Source organism: Phocoena sinus, chromosome 1 (assembly GCF_008692025.1).
Source record: "Phocoena sinus isolate mPhoSin1 chromosome 1, mPhoSin1.pri, whole genome shotgun sequence".
In the NCBI taxonomy this organism is placed as follows: domain Eukaryota; kingdom Metazoa; phylum Chordata; class Mammalia; order Artiodactyla; family Phocoenidae; genus Phocoena; species Phocoena sinus.
The window spans coordinates 33118014-33139570 of record NC_045763.1 but is presented as its reverse complement, the minus strand read 5'-3'; the positions used below and the strand labels follow the sequence as shown (position 1 = coordinate 33139570).

At 44.9% G+C, this 21557-nt stretch overlaps 1 protein-coding gene across 1 annotated transcript in view; it reads left to right on the top strand.

The window, feature by feature from the left end:
- The window catches only part of LOC116764109 (general transcription factor IIF subunit 2-like), a 63198-nt gene extending 41641 nt beyond the window's left edge, over window positions 1–21557 (top strand). The window contains exon 2 of the mRNA XM_032652375.1: window positions 20599–21557. Coding sequence (XP_032508266.1) covers window positions 20688–21461 — 774 coding nt within the window. The 5' untranslated portion in view covers window positions 20599–20687 and the 3' untranslated portion in view covers window positions 21462–21557. The remainder of the gene's footprint in view (window positions 1–20598) is intronic.

Below are 21557 nucleotides of genomic sequence, written 5' to 3'. Positions count from 1 at the left end.
AAGATCTAGTGGTTTTATCAGGGGGAGGGGAAAAGAAAAGTTCTGAAAAACATTCAGAGCCTCCTCCATGACAAAAGCTTCCTCTCCAGGGTAAACACTTAACCAGAGCCCACCCTACCGTGGAGAAGGGCATTTTCCCCATTCTAGGGCCCTCTAGATTTCCTGTCTCATCTAAGGGGAGAAGAAAAGCTAAGAAACACTTGTGAAAAAAATCACAACACAGGGAAATAGACCCATTAAAAGAGTGAGGTGTGGGCTTCCCTGGTGGCGCAGTGGTTGAGAGTCCGCCTGCCGATGCAGGGGACAGGGGTTCGTGCCCCGGTCCGGGAAGATCCCCCATGCCGCAGAGCGGCTGGGCCCGTGAGCCATGGCCGCTGAGCCTGCGCGTCCGGAGTCTGTGCTCCGCAACGGGAGAGGCCACAACAGTGAGAGGCCTGACTACCGCAAAAAAAAAAAAAAAAAAAAAATGAGGTGCAATCATATTATAGAATGCTTCCTCTGCCCCACAACTTATCCCCATATGAACAGCGACCTAGTGGCTTACAGTTGTAATAGCTGTAAGACACAGCCTCTGAGAGAAGCCCCAGACACAGCCTCTTAGGGAAGCCCCAAATCAAGAGGTGGAAATAAAGGGGCTTCCCTGGTGGCACAGTGGTTAAGAATCTGCCTATTAATGCCGGGGACACGGGTTCGAGCCCTGATCTGGGAAGATCCTGCACGCCGCGGAGCAGCTAATCCCGTGTGCCACAACTACTGAGCCTGCGCTCTAGAGCCCTCGAGCCACAACTACTGAAGCCCGAGTGCCTAGAGCCCCTGCCCCGCAACAAGAGAAGCCACCGCAATGAGAAGCCCACGCATTGCAACAAAGAGTAGCCCCTGCTTGCCGCAACCAGAGAAAACCCGCGTGTGGCAACAAAGAACCAACGCAGCCAAAAATAAAAAAAAATAAATTTATTTTTAAAAAAGAGGGGAGATAAAAATAAGGTCACCAGAGGAATTTGAAATCTATGACACATATAGTTACACTAAATATAGCCCAGCTCCTAGCCAGACTAACATAAAATCACACATTAAGGCCTATTTACTTTGGTTCCTGTTACCAATATCCTGTTACCCAATACGTGATGTCCAGCTTTCAACAAAATATTAGACATACTAAAGGCAAGGAAAAAACCCAGCCTGAAAAGAAAAAGCTGCAGAACCAGAGTCAAATATTATACACAATGGGGAGTTGTCAGGCAGAGAATTTAAAATAGCTACGGTTAATAGCTATTGTTAATATATTAAGGGATCTAATGAAAAAGACAACATGCAAGAACAGGTGAGTAATGCAAGCATAGAGAGGAAACCTCTAGAAACAAAAGACATGGTAAAAATAAAAATAAACTAGCAGAAATGAAGAACTCCCTTGATAGTCTCATCATTAAATGGGACGTGGTCAAGGAAAGAACTAGTGAGCTTGAAGATAAGGCAATAGAAACTTCCCATACTGGGAAAAAAAAAAAAAAAAGTGAAAATAACAGACTGGAACATTCAAGAACTATTGGGGATTTCTAAAAAGGTGTACCACGTACATATTGGGAATACCAGAAGGAGAAAAAGTGGAGCAGAAATATTTGAAATTTGTAATGGCCAAGAATTTTCCAAAATTAGTGACACCAAACCATAGATCCAGGAAGCTCAGAGAACATCAGTTAGGATAAATACCAGTAAGCTTATACCTGGGCATATTCATATTTAGGGGAAAAAAAGATCAATACAAGGAGGCCCATTATCATTATTACCATTTAAAATAGTTCTAGGAATCCTGTACAAAGCCACAAAGACAAAAAAAGGGGCAAAGGATTGAAAAAGGGATAAAGCTATCATGTACAGATAATTTGATTACTACCTAATTAAGAAAAAAATTTTAGAACTAATGAGAGCATTCAGCAAAGTTGCTGGATACAAGATCACTTTACAAAAATAAGTTGCATTTTTCTGTAACATCTATAACCAGCAAATATGAGATATTATCCACAAAAGCAATTTAAATTATTAAGTAATGATTACTTAAGAATATGTAAGACCTCTTTGGAGAGAATTTTTCAAACTCTAAATAGGAGTTGATTATCTGAATAAATGAAGAGACATTCCCTATTCTTGGATAAGGTAGTTTAATATAAAGATATTAACTCTCCAAGTTAAACTGTAAGTTCAACATAATCTAAAAATTTCAGCTGATATGTTAACTAAACTTACTCTACAACTTATGTGCAATAATATAAGTCTATGAATGGTTCGATCAACTTCTGTTCAAAGGAGAAAACTCCGAGATTGGCATGTGTATACCTGGGAAATTAACATATGACAAGAGGGGCCCATTTTCCCCCTTAAAACAATGGGGAAAAGTGGATTGTTTAAAATATGTATTAGGAAAACTGGTTCACCATCTGGCCAAAAATAATCCCTACTGTTGGGCTGCACCCCACAGACTTTCAAGCCTTGTAGTTGCCTAGCCTTCAGAGGGAAGAAGAGCCTGGAGACAGTGCCAGAGTCATCAACAGTTTATTGGACAGGGGATCTTACATGTCCAAAGCAAAAGGTCCTGGGGTGACACCCCACTGTATATGACAGACAGGACATGGCAGCAATCTTTGCTACTTGGGAGGAGACGGAGGCTACCATTTACGGGGGAATTGATGTCAGGTTGGCTCATCAGTTACCAGGGAAACCAGTGGCTGGGGCAGGAGGCAAGCACGTGGGCAGTTACTGACTAAGCCCTATAATTAAGAGGATTGGAGAGTTATGTGAGTGAAGCAGACCCTGGTTGAGCAGGGGATGTACAGAGAGCAAGGGAACAGCCGTGGGTGGCCTGACTATACACTCCACCCCTATATACCCTGCACGACCCTTACAATCTTGGTCCACCCCTCTTCCATGATATCCCTGGGTATGTAGAGGCCAGGTAGGTAGAGGTGCACTGCAACCAGATACCACAAATGCAATACAGCAGCAGCTAGAGAGTATCAGGTGTAAGATACCTACTACACCAAAAACAGGGATTTGCAGGACTTCCCTGGTGGTCCAGTGGTTAAGACTCTGTGCTTCCACTGCAGAGGGACACAGGTTCAATCCCTGGTCGGGGAGCTAAGATCTCGCATGCCATGCGGTGCTTCATGTGGCCATAAAATAAAAGGGATTTGCCAAGAGGTGGGCGATTTTGGAGCCAGGCACTTGGCATGCAAGACAGGAGGAAGGCGAGAGTCTTCAGTTGCCCTTACGTGGGTTGTCACCCAGTCCGTGAACTGATTCCCTCCACTCAGGCTAGGACGAAATGTGAGATGTTTAACAGGCACCATGGGAGATTATGACCATCATGCAAAATCAAAACAGTAACAGCATTCTGAGATAATACCGCCCCTGCCTGTGGTTTTTGTCCTGGCCTGCCGTATCACCTGTCCACCCTCATAGCCAGTGCCGAATACTGGAGAGGTGGTATAACAACGAACCACAGCGTTAATGCAATGATGTCTTTCTCTAGTACGGGGCCTGGGTTAATTACCTTAGTAGCCTTAGGTGGGGCTGTGTAGAAGACAGGTGAAATCCGTAAGTCCCTTTCTAATCCTGTTCCCCACGGGGCAGCAAACCCAAACCACCAGGGGCTTACCTGCCAGTCCCAGGGCCATTTTATAACATATTCCCCCACTATGGGTAGATCCTGTGATAAGGGCAAAAGTGATTGGGTCAGTTATTGTCCTGACCAACAGTTGGCAATGGTCCTTCAGTCCTTCAGTGGTCAACAGTTGAACTCAGATGGTGTTGACTAGTTCCCTCTGGGTTAATGTGGCTTGGGCACTAGAATGATTGCTCCTGGGTTGTTAAGTTCGTAGGACTTGAGTTAGCCTCCTGGTCCACATGTTGAGAGCAGGGATCCCGTCTCAATTGTTGTTTTAAGTAGTCAATTAGCCTGGCAGCTGTGGGCTTGTAAGGTAGGTGGAAATGCTAGTGTATGTCATTTTTATTGGCCCATTCCTGAACTTCATGGCCAAGAAAATGGGATCTTTGGTTGCTATCGATGTCCATGGGGATCCCATATGTCACACACAGCTGTTCTAGACCCGGAACAGGTTTTTTTTTGCATCGTTCAAAGACTTGGGTAGGCTTTTTATAATGTCCTCCACCTGTTGTAACATGCTGTAGACTGAACATAGCTGTTGTCTCATCACACTATATGGTTGCTCTGCACCCTTCCACAGCTGGGACCAGCAGTCCAAGGGTACTCTCATTATTTTGCCGTTGCCACAGGCCTTTACCAAACCCTTCTGAGTAACTGGCCATGTCCAATTCACAAGCCTGTCCCTGAGTTAATATTCCTAAAGCCTGTGTCTGTAGTTGTTTAGGGGTGGTGGGTCAGGGTTATGCTTGTATTTTGTAGATAATCCAGGTCCTTGTGTTTTGTCTGATTCACCAGCCATCCCTGTGAAGTCAGATGAGTCACAAGCACGGGGCTGCTACTTTTAAACTGGAAAGAGACTCTGAGGTTAACAGGATATCATCAACATAATGGAAGAAAAAGACATCTCTCATGGCAGTCAGCTGCCACAGGGCCCCACATGCTAGTGGACTGCCAGCAGGATCACCCCCCCAATGTTCCATTCCCCACCCTTATCTCCCGACATGCTGGCACTCACGAGTTTCATCAGCTTCCTGACTGGTTCACCAATTGTTGGGCTATGCCCCGCAGGCCTGTAAGCCTTGTAATTGTTTAGCCTTGAGGTGGAAGAAGAGCCTGGGGACAGCGGCAGAGACATCAATAGCTTATTGAAGGGGAATCTTACACGTCCGAAGCAAAAAGTCCTGGAGCAACACCCCACTATGGCAGGCACGCAGGCCATGGCAGCAAACTTCGCTACCCAGGGAAGAGGGAGGCTACCATTTACAGGGGAAATTGATGTCAGGTTGGCTCATCAGTTACCAGGGAAACCAGCGGCTGGAGCAAGGGACAAGCAGGTAGGCAGTTACTGATTAAGCCCTCTATTAAGTGGATTGGATAGTCACGTGAGTGAACAGGGACTGGTCGAGCAGGGGATTTACAGAGAGCAAGAGAACAGCCATCTCGAGGGAATTCCCTGGCGGTCCAGTGGTTAGGACTCTGCACTTTCACTGCCAAGGGCGCAGGTTCAATCCCTGTTAGGGGAACTAAAATCCCCCAAGCCGTGCAGTGCGGCCAAAAAAAAAAAGAGAGAGAGAGAACAGCCATCTTGAGTGGACTGATCATACGCTCTCCTACACCAAGATGCAAAGATAAGCCCTAGATAGTTTATCTTAGACCCAAGATTGAAAGGTAAATGTAAAGTTTTTTTTAAGGGATAAGGCATAGAAGTTTTTTGTTTGTTTTTTAATATTTATTTATTTGGTTGCACGGGGTCTTAGTTGCAGCAGGCAGGCTCCTTAGTTGCGGCTCATGGGGTCCTTGGTGGTGACTTGCAGCTCCTTAGTTGCAGCACGTGGGCTCCCCAATTGTGGCATGTGAACTCTTAGTTGCGGCATGCATGTGGAATCTAGTTCCCTGACCAGGGATTGAACCTGGGCCCCCTGCCTTCAGCACAGAGTCCTATCCACTGTGCCACCAGTGAAGTCCCTAAAATGTAAAGTTAATACGAGAAAAATGTAGGGACTTCCCTGGCGGTCCAGTGGTTAAGACTCCAAGCTCCCAATGCAGGGGGCATGGGTTCAATCCCTGGTCAGGGAACTAAGATCCTGCATGCTGAGTGGTGCAGCCATAAATAAATAAAAGAAAAATTTTAAAGAAATAGTTTTGTGAACTAAGGACAAGGAAGAACTTTTAATATTTCAAAAGCACAAATCATACATTACAAACTGTGTAATGTGATTACATTAAAAGTAAGGATTTCTATTTAATGAATGGCATTATGGACAGAAGTGAATAACCAGATTACAGAATAGTGATTTACAATGTCAAAAATGGCAAGGAGGGCTTCCCTGGTGGCGCAGTGGTTGAGAGTCCGCCTGCCGATGCAGGGGACACGGGTTCGTGCCCCGGTCCGGGAAGATCCCACATGCCGTGGAGCGGCTGGGCCCGTGAGCCATGGCCGCTGAGCCTGCGCGTCCGGAGCCTGTGCTCCGCGGCGGGAGAGGCCACAGCAGTGAGAGGCCCGCGTACCGCACAAAAAAAAAAAAAAAAAAGGACATGTACAAGGGATATTCATCGTAGCATTATTTGCGGTGAAGTGTGGCAGGCAGAATAACGAAGCCCCTGAAGATGCCCACACCCTAATGCCCAGAACATGTGAATATGTTAATACATGGCAAAAGAGACTTTGCAGATATGAGTAAATTAAGGGCTTTGAGATAGGGAGATTATCCTGCATTATGTGAGTGGGCCCAATCTAATGAGCTGGGTCTTTAAAAGTGGAAAACTTCCCAGCCGTGGTCAAAGGGCGATGTAATTGCAGAAGGATGGGCAGAGAGATGCAGTGTGACAGAAATTAAGGACCTGAACATATGGAGAGTTAATCATACCCGGTTCATGGATTGGAGGGCACAATCTTGTTAAGATGTCAGTTCTTTCCAAATTTACCTTTAGACTCAATGTACTTTCAGTAAAAATCCCAGCAGGCTTCTTGAAGAAATTGGCATGCTGATACTAAAATTTATTTGGAAATGCAAAGAACATTGAATAGCTAAAGCAATGTTGAAAAGGAAGAACCAAGTTGAAAGACTTATATTACCTGATTGCAAGACTGACTATAAAGTAACAATGGTATTGGCATAAGGATAGATCAGTGGAACAGAATGCTGCAGAAATAATAATTTTTGACAAAGGTGCCAAAGTCATTCAATAATCTTTTCAACAAGTGGTGCTGCAACAACTGGATATTTCAGTGGAAAAATATGAACCGCGACCCTTACTTCACATAATACAAAAAAATTAACTCAAAATGGATCATAGGCCTAAATATAAAAGTTAAAATTTAAAAACTTCTACACGAAAATATAGGAAAAAAATCTTCACAACATTATGGTAGGCAGAACATAAAAATCACTAGCCCAGGGCTTCCCTGGTGGCGCAGTGGTTGAGAGTCCGCCTGCCGATGCAGGGGACACGGGTTCGTGCCCCGGTCCGGGAAGATCCCACACGCCGCGGAGCGGCTGGGCCCGTGAGCCATGGCCGCTAAGCCTGCGTGTCCGGAGCCTGTGCTCCGCAACGGGAGAGGCCCCAACAGTGAGAGGCCCGTGTATCGCAAAAAACAAACAAAAAATTACTAGCCCAAAAATAAAAAGATAAATTGGATTTCATAAAAGTTAAAATTTCTCCTCTCTGAAAGATACCATTATGACTCATAATAAGATGACAACTTAATAGGACAAAGTAAAAATGGGCAAAAGACTTAAACAGATGTGTCACAAAAGAAGATATACAATTGCCAATTTGATGGAAATGTAAAATAGTCTAATCACCTTGGAAAACTGTTTGGCAACTTCTTAAAAATGTCTCATACACTTACCCCAAGACCCAGCAACTCCACTTCTAGCTGTTTATCAGGAAAAATGAAGGCCTATGTCCACCCAAAGACAAAAATGCTCATGGCAGCTTTATTCATAATAGCCCCAAATTGGAAACAATACAAATGTCTAATGCATCTGTCAGGGGTCGATCAAAATATAGAAACCACACAGTAATTTGAACAAGGAAATTTTTATTTTACAATGGTGTGTTAGTTTCTGCTTTATAACAAAGTGAATCAGCTATACATATACATATATCCCCATACCTCCTCCCTCTTGCGTCTACCTCCCTCCCACCCTCCCTATCCACCCTTCTAGGTGGTCACAAAGCACCGAACTGATCTCCCTGTGCTATGTGGCTGCTTCCCACTAGCTATCTATTTTACATTTGGTAGTGTATATATGTCCATGCAACTTTCTCACTTCATCCTAGCTTGCCCTTCCCACTCCCTGTGTCCTCAGGTCCATTCTCTACATCTGCATCTTTATTCCTGTCCTGCCCCTACATTCTTCAAAACCATCTCTTTTTTTAGATTCCTTATATATGTGTTAGCATATGGTATTTGTTTTTCTCTTTCTGACTTACTTCACTCTGTATGACAGTCTCTAGGTCCATCCACCTCACTACAAATAACTCAATTTCATTTCTTTTTATGGCTAATATTCCATTTTATATATGTACCACATCTTCTTTATCCATTCATCTGTCGATGGACACTTAGGTTACTTCCATGTCCTGGCTAAATAGAGCTGCAATGAACATTGTGGTACATGACTCTTTTTGAATTATGGTTTTCTCAGGGCATATGCCCAGCAGTGGGATTGCTGGGTCATATGGTAGTTCTATGTTTAGTTTTTTAAGGAACCTCCATACTGTTCTCCATAGTGGCTGTATCAATTTACATCCTCACCAACAGTGTAAGAGGGTTCCCTTTTCTCCACATGCTGTCCAGCATTTATGGTTTGTAGACTTTTTATGATGGCCATTTTGACTGGTGTGAGGTGATATCTCATTGTAGTTTTGATTTGCATTTCTCTAATGATTAGTGATGTTGAGCATCCTTTCACGTGTTTGTTGGCAATCTGTATATCTTCTTTGGAGAAATGTCTGTTTAGGTCTTCTGCCCATTTTTGGATTGGGTTTTTTGGTTTTTTGATATGGAGCTGCATGAGCTGCTTGTAAATTATGGAGATTAATCCTTTGTCCGTTGCTTCATTGGCAAACATTTTCTCCCATTCTGAGGGTTGTCTTTTGGTCTTGTTTACGTTTTCCTTTGCTGTGCAAAAGCTTTTAGGTTTCATTAGGTCCCATTTGTAAATTTTTGTTTTTATTTCCATTTCTCTAGGAGGTGGGTCAAAAAGGATCTTGCTGTGATTTATGTCATAGAGTGTTATGCCTATGTTTTCCTCTAAGAGTTTGATAGTGTCTGGCCTTACAGTTAGGTCTTTAATCCATTTTGAGCTTATTTTTGTGTATGGTGTTAGGCAGTGTTCTAATTTCATTCTTTTACATGTAGCTGTCCAGTGAACAAGGAAATTTTAATGTTAAAAATTATCAACTCTATCACTGTAGAAGGTTTAAAGAGAAATCTACAGAATATTCTAAAGCTGAGGGAGTGTCCAAGGAAAGAACAGATTGGAAGGGGCCCTCTCCTTCAATCAGGAATTCAAACCTTGTTGAAAAATTTGTAATGCGATGTGAGGTATGCCGGGAGCCCAAGCCAAGCCTGGTCCATAGCCTCCAGGCAATTAGGAAACATCCCTCTGTGGTACTGGCTGGCAGGGAGCACCTTGGGAGGGTCTGAGTCAGGAACCTACTTGCAGGCTGAGTGATGAAGTCCTAGGATGTGTGTGCCCATGTCTGGAGGGTCACTGGAAACAGCCTTCCAGGGAGCTGGTGGTGGAGGCTGGCAGGTTGGTGCATAGGGAAATCAGAGGCCTGCTCACCAGCGGGACGGTGCCCAAGGTGCACAGAGTCCGCCATGGGAAGCTCCAGCGAGGTGGACACGGGGCTAGGCCTGGGGCTGTGAGCTCACAGGCATGTTCTGGACACACAGCTGGGACATAACATTAATGGATGCTCCCATGGACATGCCTCTGGCAGCAGTGCAGGTGGAGGTAGAGAAGCAAACAGAAGCACACTTGATCCAGGAAAAGTTTCTTCTTCCTGCAGTGTCCCTCCACAGCGCCATCTACTGACACAGCTTAATATTGTACTCACTGCAAAGGAGAAACGCAAAAAGGGAGATATCCAACTATCCCAGAGCAGGTATTGACGGGTAGGTTTGGAGTTGACAGGCAACAGATTGATAACTGTTGCAACAGGTGCAATGGAAAAGTAATTTGTGGAAGATTAGTGTAATGGGATACCACTCAGTACTAAATAGAAAGAACTGCTGATATAGGCAACAGCACAGATGTATGGCAAAAATGGCATGTTGAACGAAAGAAACCAGACACGAGTAAATATTGTCATATGAAATTCTAGACCACATGAGACTCGTTTATAGGGAAAAATGTCAATCAGTGTTGCCTGAGGATTTGGGGTGGATGGTATTGACTGCAAAGGATCACAGAGGAATTTGGGGGAGATGATAGAAACATTCTAAATACATCTGGACTGTGGTAGTGGTTACATAGGTGTATGTGTTTATCAAAATGCATCCAACTGTACCCTTAAAATGGATGCTTTTTTTTGATTACCACAGTAAGTTTAATGAACATTCATCGTCTCATATAGATACAAAAATAAAAGAAGAAGAAAAAAATATTTTTTCCTTGTGATGAGAACTCAGGATTTGCTCTTGTAACAACTTTTATATGTAACATACACCAGTGTTGATTATGTTGAGGATGCATTTTATTTTATGAAAATTATACCTCAGTAGTGTCTATTTTTAAAATATCATCTATAAATCAGATACCTGTGCTTGTGTAGGATGTAGAATACCATTGCCTTCCAAACCCTGCTACCTTGTAAATTCCAGGATAAAGGCCTTATGAGAAAATCACAGCTTTGATCCAAACACTGGAAACGTCCCTCTTCCTGCAGGAGGTGGATTCTCAGAGCAGAAAAGCCTTAGAGGTCATAGAGGATTATTCTGGATTATTCCTGGGAAACAGACGAGATGGTGGGCCTGGAAGGAAGTTGCCCAGGAAAGTCCAATCATGTTCTCTCTGGGGGTAGGCCCCCGCATTCTTCTCTAGCTCAGCCACCACTGGTCCTGCATCTTTCATGGTTTGGTCATAAGCACAGATGGTATGAGGGAACAACGACAAAGGGAGATGCCCTTCAAGACTGGCCATCCCACCAGGCAGGGATAAGGGATGCAGGAGGAGCAACTTGCCTAAAGAAAACGGAAACTCCCTAAAGATCCTGACAGCCTCTGAAAGCGGGAAGCATCACGGATTGACACATAGCAGTAACAACTGTGAATAGTAATACTGACAATTATGAGAACAAATTGTAAAGAAGTTGCAGAAGTCTGGCATGCAGCTCCTTTATAAATGAGGCCTAATGACGGGTAGTGACCCAGTAGCTAATGTTTGCTGGTGCTGGTGGGCGAGTGGAGAGCCCACAGTCTTGATTTGTATGTGTGTACTTGCCTCAAAACTCCACAGATCTGTAAAATATAGGCTGGTTATAAAAGTCTTCACCTCAGCAAAACCAAAAGAAATCTTGTGAGTTTGAGAATTTCAATTCCTAGGTCTCAGGTATATCAATGGCCCAGAGGGGGTTTACTGAACTTGCCTTATGAATATATGTATACAATGAACTATTTCTCCTCCTAACAAGAACACAATGTGAATAATGGAAGATTGACTAGAGCACCTTTTAACTCAGTGCTCCGAGTGCTGGGCACCCATCCCAGCGAGCTCCCACATGGTATCAAAATTGGGCATGACCCCGATGTTCATTGCAGCACTATTCACAAATATAGCCAAGACATGGAAACAACCTAAATGTCCATAGACAGATGAATGGATAAAGAAGATGGGGTACATATATACAATGGAATATTACTCAGCCATAAAAAAGAATGAAATAATGCCACTTGTAGCAACACGGATGGACCTAAAGATTATCATACTAAGTGAAGTAAGAAAGACAAATATCATATGATATCACTTATATGTGGAAGTTAAAATATGACACAAATGAACTTATCTACGAAACAGAAACAGACTCACAGACATAGAGAACAGACATGTGGTTGCCAAGGGGGAGGAGAGGCGGGGGAGGGATGGAGTGGGGGTTGGGGGTTAGCAGATGCAAACTAGTATATATAGAATGGATAAATAACAAGGTCCTACTGTGTAGCACAGGGAACTATACTCAGTATCCTGAGATAAACCATAATGGAAAAGAACATAAAAAAGAATGTACATATATGTATAACTGTATCACTTTTCTGTACAGCGGAAACTAACACTACATTGTAAATCAACTATACTTCAATAAAAAAGGAAAGAAAAAAGTGAGCATGTGTAAGGATGGTCGTTTTGGAATTGTCCACCATGGTGGAGAGTTAGAGGTAATCTAGGTAGCTATCTGTCTGGGGAAGTGGATGAGTATAACATGGAGGAGACACTCAGCGGGATGCAGTGCAGAAGTTAGAAGCACAGATGACATACACACACACAGATAGATCTTAAAAATAGAGTGCTGGGTGAAAAGGCAGTAAACAGACTAAAGTCTAGCATATAATACCATGTATGAAAATTAAAAGTACAGCTCACAGGGACTTCCCTGGCAGTCCAGTGGTTAAGACTTCGTCTTCCAATGCAGGGGGTATGGTTTCGATCTCTGGTTGGGGAGCTAAGATCCCACATGCCTCCGGCCAAATACCCAAGACAAAACAGAAGCAATATTGTAACAAATTCAATAAAGACTTTAAAAAATGGTCTGCATCAAAAAAATCTTTAAAAACATGTACAGCTCACAAAATAATACCACATATTTTGCAAGAATATACACACATACACGTCAAAATATTTTGCGAGTATTTTTTTTTTAATAAGGGGAGTAGAAGTGAGAAATGGGCATAAAAGGGAGTATCTAAATGAACAAGAAAGGGACCTTGCCCAGGCCAATGATAAAAGCATGTTATGAACTTATGTGGCCAAATGGACCTCAACTGATTGACATGTTATAGAAGCAAACTGAGAGCTCCAAACCAAGAGTTTTGGACTGTATAAAAGGGCCGGGAGAACAGAACGTCTCAGGAGAATTCCACTCACACCATCCTCAGGCCAAAGCTGCCTCGTGCTACCGAGCTGATCTCCGTACAGGGTTATGGCGACTGGGAACTGTTAGTGCAGGACAGCGTGTGTCTGCGTGTGTATCAGTGTCCATGACATCGGTGTTGAGATGCACATGGGTTAGAATTCAGAGTCCACTTGCAGTTTTCCTTAAGCTTTACTCTCTGTGGAGTCTCTTATACAAAAATAATACGATCTCTATTTACATTTGATGTAAGGAATGGGAATGGACACATGCACAACTCAGGCAGCAAGATAACAAGGACATGGGAGTAGCTGAGAACCCCATCTTGAGAAAGAGACCCTTACCTGAGGGAGGTGCCCCTCCAGGTTGTATGCCTGCTGGTCACCATCCAGTACCTGCCATGTCCACCAGGTCACCAGGATGCTGCATATCACATTCTCAGGAGTTCTGGGATGGGCCAGGTGCCCCACTGGTAGGGACACAAGGCCCCATGATGGAGGGTGGGAATCATCAGGCCTGGTGAGGACTGGTTGGGGCAGATGTCCTAGCAGGAGCAGGGGCAGCTTATCTGGGCCCAAGGCCTGTGCAGGTTGGGGAAGAAGCAAGGTGAGGAGGAGGGGCAGGGGGACAGGCCAGGATAGAGGTGACCCAGGAAGGGAGGTGGGAAGGGGCAAAACTGGTAGGAGGAGGGAGACAGTCTGGGCATGTGGTAGGAAGAGGACCGGTTTGGTCTGAGTAGCTGGTGACTGAGGCAGGCACAGGGTGAACAGACAGGGAAGTCATAGGGACAAGAGGCAGGACAGGAGGAAGAAAGTGAGCTGAAAGCTGAGCTGGGGCAAGGGGAGAAGTATGATGAAGAGGAGGTTGGACAGGAATGAGACAGGGCAGCTTCTTCTTCATGGCTCTCCGTTGAGAAGTGATGGCCTCAGTGTTCTGCATTCTTTCTTTGCTTGATGCCATTATGACTTAGATTCCATCAATAGAGAGTCCAAAATTCTCTGACATTTTGACTTGGAAGATACCTTTGAGATCCATGAGTACAGCTTTCTCCATCTTATAAATTAAGAAACAAAGGCCCAGAGGGTTGTCCAAAGTCACCCAACGGTTAATTAGGGGCATAGTTTGGGTAGAATCCAATCCAGAGCTCATAAAAACAATCCCAGGCTGACCAGAGAGTGGGTCAAAGTGCGGGGCTCTCCAGCCTGTGGAGGGGGCTCCTCTGCTCATTAGGGCCCACCCTGGATAGAGGCAATGGAGATGCCCACTCTCCATCCTTGAAAGGCACCTTCTATCCCTGTCTAGCCGTCGTCAGAACCTGCAAGAAGCCTCTTATCTTCCCACCAATGAAAAGCCTGCTGCATATGCACAGAAAAGGGACTGAACATGAAGGAAACACTAATGCTGACCGGTTCACCAAGCAATAACTGAGCTCAAACGGCCCTGGGGTATGGGCACTGGGGGAAGAAGGACCTGGAGCAGGGGGATGGGGATGGGTCAAGGAGAATTTAGAGCCTCCCTCTAGTCATTGCATTAGACGCTCCCACACGTTTCTCAATGTCTCATTAAACATTCACCAGACAGGGATGTTACCTCCATTTTAAGGAAGAAGAAACTATGCCCAGAGAGGCAAAGACACTTATCCAGGGCACACAGCCTTGAGTAACAATACCAAGACCAGAATCCTGGCACCTGGTTCTGTGCTCTTTCCATTAAATGATGACACTGGGAAGTGGGATGGGAACACAAGGGGACAAGCCCCCGCACCAGAATGAGAATTTGGTTGAGTTTAGAATTTTAGGTTATTTTCTCTCAGAAATTTGGAGCTATTGCTTCTCTGTAGTTTAGAATGAGTATTGTAAATTTTCATCTGAACTCTGAAGTCAACGTGATGCATACTCCATCGATAGGGAATCTGTTTTCTTTGTGCTTTTAAGATTTTTTTCTTAATCCTTGATTTCTGAAATTTCATTACAATATCGCTTTTTCAGTTTATTCTGCCAAGTCCTTGGTGAGGTCTTTCCATTTGAGGGTTTTATCAGTTCTGGGAAACCCCTGTGAGAACTGCTTGAGAGGTCTCTCTTCTCCAGTATCTTCTCTTCTTCTGGAACTCTTATTTGATGGATGTTGAAACTTCTGGACCTGTCTCTTAACTTTCCTTTAAAACATTTTCTATCTTTGTGTTTGGGGGATATCTTTTGAAAGAATTCCTCAGCTTAATCTTCCAGCTCACTGATCTCATCTTCACCGGCATCCATGCTGCTATAGGGCCTCTCCCAGTGAATATTTTATTTCAGATTAAGTTTTGATCTCCAAGCTCTTTAGCTGATTAATGTCTATGATGCTGTAACCTCTTTCATCTCTGAGAATAGTAATTTTTCTAAAGTCCTATTCTGCTTGCTCTGTTTCCTTGGGCTCTTCTGTCTCTGTGGTCTCTCTCTCTTCTATGATTTTAGAATTCATCAAATGTTTAGGATCCTTGTGCACTCATTTTTGTCACTGACATGTCCTGTTAACTAACCTAGTTATGGTTTTCAGGGATCCCTAACAGTTTCTGGTCCACTGGAAGAAACGCTTGTTGGTTACTAGCATTGTAAAAATTTATTAAAATATTTTTTCTTTCTTTCCTATGATTCAGGGCAGAAGAGGGAAGCTATAGAATTATTAAGCCTCCCACCTGGGGCCAGAACTTCTGCTTTATCAGTGTATTCTGTGCTATTACCTTATGTATGTATGTATATGTGTGTGCATACTCCTTTCCCTGAACTCTTAATAGGCTGTATTAATTAGCATTCTCCAGAGAAACAGAACCAATAGGAGATATAGATAGATATAGATTATATAAATTTATGTTAATTATATTATAATAACATATTAGTGATATTATTATAGTATATGTATAGTCAATGTATTATTTATTTAGATAACATTTATAACATGTTTAATTACAATAATATATTAATGTGATACTTACTATATAGGAATTTATTATAAGGGGTTGGTTCATACAATTATGGAGGCTGGCAAACCCAAAAACTTCAGTGTGGGCCCACAGTCTGGAGAACCAGGCGAGCTGACGCTCTAGTTTGAGTCTGGAGGCCATTTGCTGGAGAATTCTCTCTTGCCTGGAGGAGGCCAGTCTTCTGTTCCATTCAGACCTTCAACTGATAAGTCGAGGCCCACTCACACTATGGAGGGCAATCTGCTTTAACAAAAGTCCACCTATTTAAATGCTAACCCCACCCCAAAACACGCTCACATAATAATGTTCTTGTTGATTGTTAGGACCTTTATATATAATCCAGTTATTAATCCTTTGTTGGTTTTAGATGTTGCACCTATCTCTTTACAGTCTGTCATTTGCCTTTTAGTTTATGGAATCTTCTGTAAAGACATTTTCACTTTTGTGTAGTTAGGCTTGCCTAAGTCTTCATGATTTCTGTTTACCTCAGGAAAACCTGACAACCACTAGGTTACAACGAAAACGTTCTCCTCTGGTTCCCCTAAAATGTTTACATTTAGCTCTTTAAGGCAGTAGGAGTAGAGGTTAGGAACCTGGATGCCGAAAGAGGCTGCTTGGGTTGGAATCATGGCTCCCATTATGAGTATGCTGAAATAAAATCAATTTCATATGAATTTTGCCTATTTAGTCAACAAATATCTTTTTTTTTTTTTTTTTTTTTGCAGTACGCAGGCCTCTCACTGTAGTGGCCTCTCCCGTTGCGCAGCACGTGCTCCGGACGCGCAGGCTCAGCAGCCATGGCTCACGCGCCCAGCAGCTCCGCGGCATGTGGGATCTTCCCAGACCGGGGCACGAACCCGTGTCCCCTGCATCGGCAGGCGGACTCTCAACAACTGCGCCACCAGGAAAGCCCAACAAATATCTTTTCAGCACGTATTTGATGCCAGACACTGTTTATATAATACAGCAGTAAACAAAACAAAACCCCTTACCATTATGGAACTGACACTCTAGTGGATAACAAGCTAACATTTACTGAGCCCTCACTATGTCACTCACTTTACTAAATCATTTAATCCTCATAACAACCTTATAAGGTAGGTACTATACTATTATTCCCATTTTTCCGATGAGGAAGAGGAGGCATGGAGAGGTTAAGTGACACCTCCCCACCCCCACCCCAAGGCCACACAACCAGTAAGTGGCAGGGTCAGGGTTTGAACTTGGGCGTCCCATCTCCAGAGCATGCGCTTCAAGCCCTCACTACACTATGCTCTCTTCTTCCGTTGTCCAGAGGCGACATCTGCGAGGGTTAGGCTCTAGTTTCATACGGCCAAATAGTTTTCCAAAAAGTGCCAGTTTAGGGTTCCATCAATTCTTCACTCATGCTACCAAGTTTTATTTAGCAACTCCTATGCTGGCATTCATGAGGGACAAGACAGACACGATCTGTTGTCACAAAGTGATTACCATATAATGGGGACACAAATAAGCAAAAGGTCCTTAGGAAACATGTGCCCAGTGCTGACAGAGGAGACACTGTCAAGCACTAGGAGCGTACCTGTGTCAGACTTGGTGGTTCAGGAAAGAGAGAGCAAACTTCTCAGGTAACCTTCTAAGAAGAATGGCATCGCGCGGGTCACGTGGCTGGGGAGGAGCCTGTGCGGGAGTAGGGGTTGGGAAGAAGAATTAGCTGAGCCAGTGGGGTGGGGTTACTACGGCAGCAATGTCGGTGAAGGGAAAGAATAACGAACACCTGGTGGCGAGAGAGAGCAATGGAGGTTTAATTGAGTTTACAAGCTCCTTACAAGCGGAGTTTTAGGGAGTTTCTGCAAGAGATTGAACTGAGCAGCAGTCCCTTCTAGAAAGGCTTGGTAAGCCACCTGAAAGAGAATGGACTTCATTCTATGAAAGGTGGGGAGGCTCCGAAGGCTATTAAGAAAGGGAAAGACATTTTTTTAAAAAAATTTATTTATTTATTTTTGGCTGTGTTGGGTCTTTGTTGCTGTGCGCGGGCTCTCTAATTGCGGCGACCGGGGGCTGCTCTTCGTTGCGGAGTGCGGGCTTCTCATTGCAGTGGCTTCTCTTGTTGCGGAGCACAGGCTCTAGGCATGCGGGCTTCAGTAGTTGTGGCGCACGGGCTCAGTTACTCCGCAGCATGTGGGATCCTCCCGGACTAGGGCTCGAACCGGTGTCCCCTGCCTTGGCTTCTTAAGCACTCACCACCAGGGAAGGCAGAGAAAGACATATTTAGAATCACGTTTTAGGGACTTCCCTGGCGGTCCAGTGGTTAAGAATCTGCCTTCCAATGCAGGGGATGTGGGTTCGATCCCTGGTCAGGGAACTAAGATCCCACATGCCACAGGGCAACTAAGCCCACGCGCCGCAACTAGAGAGAAGCCTGCATGCTGCAACGGAAGATCCCTCATGCCACAACAAAGATCCTGTGTGCCTCAACTAAGATCCGATGCAGACAAAATAAAATAAAAAAAAAAAGGGGGGGGGGCTTCCCTGATGGCGCAGTGGTTGAGAGTCCGCCTGCCGATGCAGGGGACACGGGTTCGTGCCCCGGTCCGGGAAGATCCCACATGCCACGGAGCGGCTGGGCCCGTGAGCCATGGCCGCTGAGCCTGCGCGTCCAGAGCCTGTGTTCCGCAACGGGAGAGGCCACAATAGTGAGAGGCCCGCGTACTGCCAAAAACAAAAACAAAAACAAAAAAAACCAGAATCATGTTTTAGAAACACTACTCTGACTCCAGTGTGTGCAGTATAGCGACCAAGGAAGCAAATTCAGTGAAGAAGCTATTGCACTGAATCAGGAGAGAAAAGTAGAGTGGCCTCAACTGGGCCAGGGATAGTGGGAGCAATTTGAGATGAATTAAGGAGGCAGAATGGGCAGAACTTGCTGGCTCATTGGAGCGAGATATGGGGAGAAGTAAGCTTAACACTCAAGTTTCTGGTTTAGGAAGCAGGGTGGATGGGGAATACTGGAAGAGCAGGTCTGTTTGGGGGGAGAAGGCATGAGAAGGCGATGGGTCCTGGTTTTGACCTATTAGGAATTGTGCGCATTGCAGGACATCAGTTGGCATTTGGGTGGTCTGCCAGAAGCTCAGGAGAGAGATCTGAACTATGGTTGCCCTTCTGAGAGGATTCTGCAGAAATGTAATCTTCAAACGGTGTGTAGAGTGAGAAGGGACAGCACCTGGGACCAAGGAACAACAGTTATGGCCCAAGACACACTGAGGTGCCCACAAAGGAGACTGGAAATGGCAGTTCGAGAGGCAGGAGGAAACCCAGGAACAGGGGGCATCATGGAACCCACGGGAAGAGAACATTTTAAGATGAAGGGAGCAATCAGGAGGGGAAAAGAGGACTTTCTGCATTTAACCAGAAGATGGCAAGAGCAATTTTAATTCAGAGTCAAAGTGGCTGGTCAGGGACTAGGAATAGCTCCTCAGAGTACCTGCCTTTCTAAAGACGCTGAAGCAAGCTGCCTTCCCTCGAACCCACCCTACACTGGAGAATTAAGGAAAATGGGTTCAGTGGAGGAAATAATCCGTGAAGCTATCCACACTCAGGGGTATGCTTTAGGAGATTTGGGGAAAAACCCATAACTGAATCAAGGTGATTGGCTTTCCAGGGTGGTTGTAACCCAATCCCATCAAAGAACTCCCTAAAGGTGGCAATAAATAGAGCTGTGTAGAGGGAGTGTGTCCTTCCTTCCAGGGAGAGGCAGCCTGGGGCCTGAGTGAGCCCTTGCTCATCAGGGAGCCCCCTTCCTTGTAAGCCTTGCTCAGCACAGCTTTCTGCCTGCTCTGGTGAGTCTCAGCCTGGTAGAAGGGGCTTCCTTCCTGGCTTCCTTTTGTAAAATTATGCTCACTCTTTGCTCTCTATGCCTTAGGCATGAGGGCACCCAGAGAGGTTATCTTAAGAAATACAGCCTCTCGGCTCCTTCTGGTTTACATGGATTTGGATTTGAACTGGAAGTTTTCCCCACTTAGGTCAGAGAGAATATGGCAGAGCAGAGGTTGTTGAAGCCACAGTGGTGGTGGTTGATCCACGGTGGGCTTTAGGAGCTGTGAGGCAGGATTGCTCTGCCTGCAAGTCAGTTGCAGACGCCTGTGCTCTGGACCTCAAAATACAGGCCTGGGGAAAAAAAAGAAGAAGAAGAAACAAAATATAGGCCTGGAACCCGCTAACCTCTGTGGCCTCGATGTCTCTGCCAACAGCTGGTGTCAGGGTCTCTCCCTGTGCTCAGGCCAGGTTGGCAGGGAGGACGTGCCCCCAAGCCAAGGCCCTCCGTGCCTCTTATTTTGTGTGGAGGCAGGAGGGCAAAGCAGGATATCTGAATTCTGGGTGGTGGGACCTGGGCGGGGCGCAGGGCGCGGTGTCCACCTCCACTCCATTTTTTCACAACAAACAAACCAATCAAATAAGACCTTTCATTCCTTCAAAAAAAAAAAATTATTAAATGCCTACAGCACTGAAAGCCACAAACTCTACCCTCATGGTCCTTACAGTCTAGTGGGGAAGAGATACGATAATATAATAAACATATACAATATAAATTATCTAGGATATTTCACGTTGACTGGTGCTCTGGAGAAAACTAAAGCAGGGGAGAGGGACAGGGAGAAACAGGGTGGTAGGGAAGGCGCTTAGGAGATGCCTGTGTCTTAGAAAACTCTTCACATCAGTAGATAGGAGCTCCTGTAAGTTTCATTGCTGAAGTACTTCGTTTTCAGGATGCGCCACACTTGTTTATCAAACTCCCCACTTTTATGATGGCTTCCCATCTTCCCTTATTCCGAATCATTTGACAGTTGTTGTATAGCACTCGTTAGATTCTAACAAGGATAACATTTCTGAAGTCAGCATGTGTTTTATATTTCCTTGCTAGGTTCCTGGACTCCAGCAGCTGGTTCTGGTGTCCTGCTTCCCTCTTCATCCCTAGCTGGCCCACCCTCTGCACCCTCAGCTCAGGTGCACATGGCCTCCAGAGGCAGCAGACCCAAGCCCCAGAACATTCCACTCAGCTTGGAGGGAATCCAACAGAACCAGCGGATGTGGTTGGTGAAGCTTCCTAAATACCTGTCACAGCAGTGGTCTGAAGCTTCTGGAAGCGGTGAAGTAGGGAAGCTGCAGATTGCCAAAAATCGAGGAAAGTCTGAAATCTCATTTATTTTGAATAAGGAACTTACAGACATTCGGGGTACAGATGGACAACCTGCCCCGGTCATTGCTCCCAGGGAGCATCAGCTTGTCTTGCAGGGGGTCAGAGGGCAGGTCCTCACAGTGCTGACTGAGCGTGCACCGGATCAGCTCTCCCTGGAAGGAACGGTGGTACATCGGGGGGAATGCAGACCTGCTCTGAGCGAAAACTACATGAGGCTGAAGAGAAAGCAAATAGAGGAGTCTTCCAAACCTGCCAGAACCGTACAGAAACTGGAGAAGGTAGTCACGACCAATTATAAACCTGTTGCCAATCATCAGTACAACACTGAATATGAGAAGAAAAAGAAAGAAAATGGAAAGAGAGTGAAGGCTGATAAAGACCAAGTTTTAGCCTTGCTATTTGCTGCCTTTGAGAAACACCAGTATTATAACATAAAGGACTTGGTTGGCATCACTATGCAACCTGTGGCGTACCTGAAGGAAATCTTGAATGAAATCGGTGTTCAGAACGTAAAAGGGCCCCACAAAAACACGTGGGAGCTAAAAGCAGAGTACCGGTATTATCCGGCAGCAGCTAAGAGTGAGTGAGACAGCCCTTTGTCAAGAAGCGTCCATATGAGCGTGACAATCTTCCGACGCTAAAAGTGATGTGAGGCTGTGCTATTATTGCTAAGAGATGGGGCG